Below are 3,092 nucleotides of genomic sequence, written 5' to 3'. Positions count from 1 at the left end.
CAAAACTTTGCAACGGCACGCGACTAGCAGTTAAGAAATTGATGAACAACGTAGTGAAAGCAAAGATTTTAACGTGGCCCTTCAAAGGGGAAGAATTTCATTGATTCCGACCGATAAACCATTTCAATTTAAAAGATGGCAAATCCCAATTCGATTCCCGGAATCACAATCAGTAATGCTCAAGGTCAACCTTTGGACAAGTATGGTTTAGATTTAGATGCCGATTGCTTCTCACATGGACAAATCTATGTTGCGCATCGGCAAACCAGATAGCCTTGATATCTACGTAGAGAATGGGAAAATGAAAAATATTGTGTACCTACACACAAGTATTGCAAAATCAAACTTATCTGAAACGTATGCTTTCTTTCGTTAATCATTTATAATCCATGTAACAGGAATATGCCACAGCAAAGCGTGGCAGGGTATAGCTAGTTGACTATATTATAACTTACCCTGAATTCCAAAATTTAAACTGATGGATTATGCTTTGTATTTTTACAATTCGTAGTTCAGGGTAAATGATTGAGCGATGATTTTCGTTCATACGTAAATTTTTTTGAAAACTGCATATACTTTCGGGTATGGAGTTTTATAGTCCATTCAATACGCGTTGATTTTTGAGAACTTTTTTGGTTGAAGGTTGCACTTTTTCTTCCATACTAAAATTTTTTGTACATCCAATATGTATAAAGAAAATGCAAAAATATAAAAAAATATTACAAATCAACGTGAATTCTTAGCCGCACTTGCACTTTGCAAATCTAAAATTGAATGAACTATAGAACTGCATACCCAAAAGTTTCTAAAATTTCTGACAACAAAGTTTTAAATTTGAATGAACATTTTTTGTAGAATGTTTTAAATTTTGATTTTTATGGTTTTGTTGTTGTGAGATTTCTGTTTTTCTTATATGCAACAAGTACTGTAAATATATTTCATAAAGGAAATGGTACCTATCGACTACTTTCAATTTATTGGCACATTGACCTGCATTTAGGCACATTTTTCCGGAGAAATTCGGCACAATTTTAAATTTTGATTTTCCATCACTGGTGTGGGTATCAAATTAAAGAGGAAAACCTGCAGAAGGACTGGTAAGTATTGAAAATGTCCTTTTAAAATTTTATCCATGAAATTTCGCAATATTTGTTTTTGTAAAATTATATGTTAAGGACTTATATAAACTCGATAACATCCTCGAATTTCGTCCTTCTAAATTTTATTATTATTTTATTTTTTTTTTTATTCTAAACAAATTTCCTCTTGCATTTGGTACCCATATTTTTATTCTACATTGCATTGAATTTTTTAACCCTTTATAGCATCATGTATATGTTACAAACCCCTTCCGAGCATGCAAGACGGTGAAAAAATAATTTGGTTTATTTTTACTTGATGTGACAGCACTGATACAAAGCGTTTTATACAATTGCAGGTTATTTATTTGTTTAACACATGGCATTACTGCCTAAAACGTTATTTCAATTTCAAGTTTGGTGAAGTTAGTGAACACACGTGCATGCTCTCTTTACGAATTTCATAGAAAATAACTATTGAGTTTTTTAATAAAATCTTTTGTTTAAAAGTACAGGTAAGTTCATTTTTGTGCATGTTTTGTACTAACTAAGCAAAAAAGTGTCATAATTACGGCACAGAAGCAAAATTTGTGTTTGTATCATTTCTGTAACATTGAGGTACAAGGGCCACTAAAAGTGCTTATGCTTGGTTTCTGCTTTACTCCAACAGAATGGCATCCCGCAGCTTATCAGTTGAGCAGATCTTTGAGGAATTGATGAATTTTCAGGATAGTGAGGACGGGTTCGAAAGTGACGATAATAGCATTGCCGATCCCGATTTTGAGCCGGAGAACAATGTAAGTTTAAACTTTGATACCGATTTCGATCAGGGCGACGGACACAATGAAATCGAAAACAATAACTCTGATATTGACTTAGAGCAAACATCCGTATTTGCAAATGCTACTCAGCCTGGCTCATCACGTCGCATTAAACTAAAGAATGTTGTCTGGAAGAAAAAAAGTATTGAGCTAAATGAACATCAACTTCAATTCTCAGGAAAGGAAGAACTACCTAGTGATATTTTGGATCTAGAAACGCCCATCCAGTTTCTCTAAAAATATTTCCTCAAGAATTATTTTTGAATATCGCTGAGTAAACCAATACTTACATTATAGAAAAGGACCCCAGCAAGAATTTCCATGTGTGCGAAATCGATATCCAGCAATTTATTGGAATAACGTATATAATGTCTTTGATACATCTTCCAAGAGTGACGAAACATTGGAATTATGAAATCGGAACACCTTTCATAAAGGAAACGATGCCAGCAAACAAATTTGAAAAAATCAGGCAATTTATACACTTCAATGACAATTCCAAAATGCCTCCTCGCGAGGATCCCAACGCGGATAGGCTGTTTAAGATTCGACCAATACTGACAAAATTGAACGAAACATGTATGCAAATTACGCTAAAGAGTCAGCTTTGTGTAGATGAGCAAATTTGCTCAACGAAAGCAAGGAATAACTTGAAAAGGTATAATCCCAAAAAGCCAAAAAAATGGGGATATAAAATATTTGTACTTTGCGACACTAGCGGTTTCGCGTACAGTTTTGAAGTAGAATCTGGAGCTGAAAATATTATAGAGCCTGGAGAGCCAGATTTGGGTGCTGCCTCAAACGTTGTAATGAGACTGGCCAGAAATATCCCGAGGAATCAAAATTATAGGCTTTATTTTGACAACTATTTTACGTCGTTGCCACTGATAGAATATTTGGCCAAGGAAGGGATCCTCAGCTTAGGAACAATACGTCGAAATAGAATACCTGACTGTAAATTGCCGACAGATAAGGATATTTCTAAAAAAGGTCGTGGGCACTCCGTCGAATATGTTGCAAATGTGGGAGGAGTATATGTAGCTTCCGTTGTTTGGAAGGACAACAAATCTGTTACTCTAGCATCTAGTTTTGCTGGTGAGCTACCGAAGTCCGAAGTACGGCGCTATGATAAGGCCAACAAAAAATATATTACTATTGAACGACCTTACATAGTGACCGAGTATAATCATCA

General features: G+C 34.8%; 1 protein-coding gene across 1 annotated transcript; it reads left to right on the top strand.

The window, feature by feature from the left end:
- Nucleotides 1–2,251: 2,251 nt before the first annotated feature.
- Nucleotides 2,252–2,881, top strand: LOC118734705 (piggyBac transposable element-derived protein 4-like). The gene is made up of 2 exons (XM_036464412.1): nt 2,252–2,693; nt 2,734–2,881. Exons 1-2 carry the CDS (start codon nt 2,269–2,271, stop codon nt 2,786–2,788), a joined length of 480 nt encoding a protein of 159 aa, XP_036320305.1. The 5' UTR covers nt 2,252–2,268; the 3' UTR covers nt 2,789–2,881.
- Nucleotides 2,882–3,092: the final 211 nt, after the last annotated feature.

The sequence above is a fragment of the Rhagoletis pomonella genome, unplaced genomic scaffold (assembly GCF_013731165.1).
Source record: "Rhagoletis pomonella isolate Grant_MI unplaced genomic scaffold, Rhpom_1.0 Rhpom_scaffold_00002, whole genome shotgun sequence".
Classification (NCBI taxonomy): Eukaryota; Metazoa; Arthropoda; class Insecta; order Diptera; family Tephritidae; genus Rhagoletis; species Rhagoletis pomonella.
The sequence above is the reverse complement of the archived record's forward strand: the minus strand, read 5'-3'. Positions and strand labels throughout refer to the sequence as shown.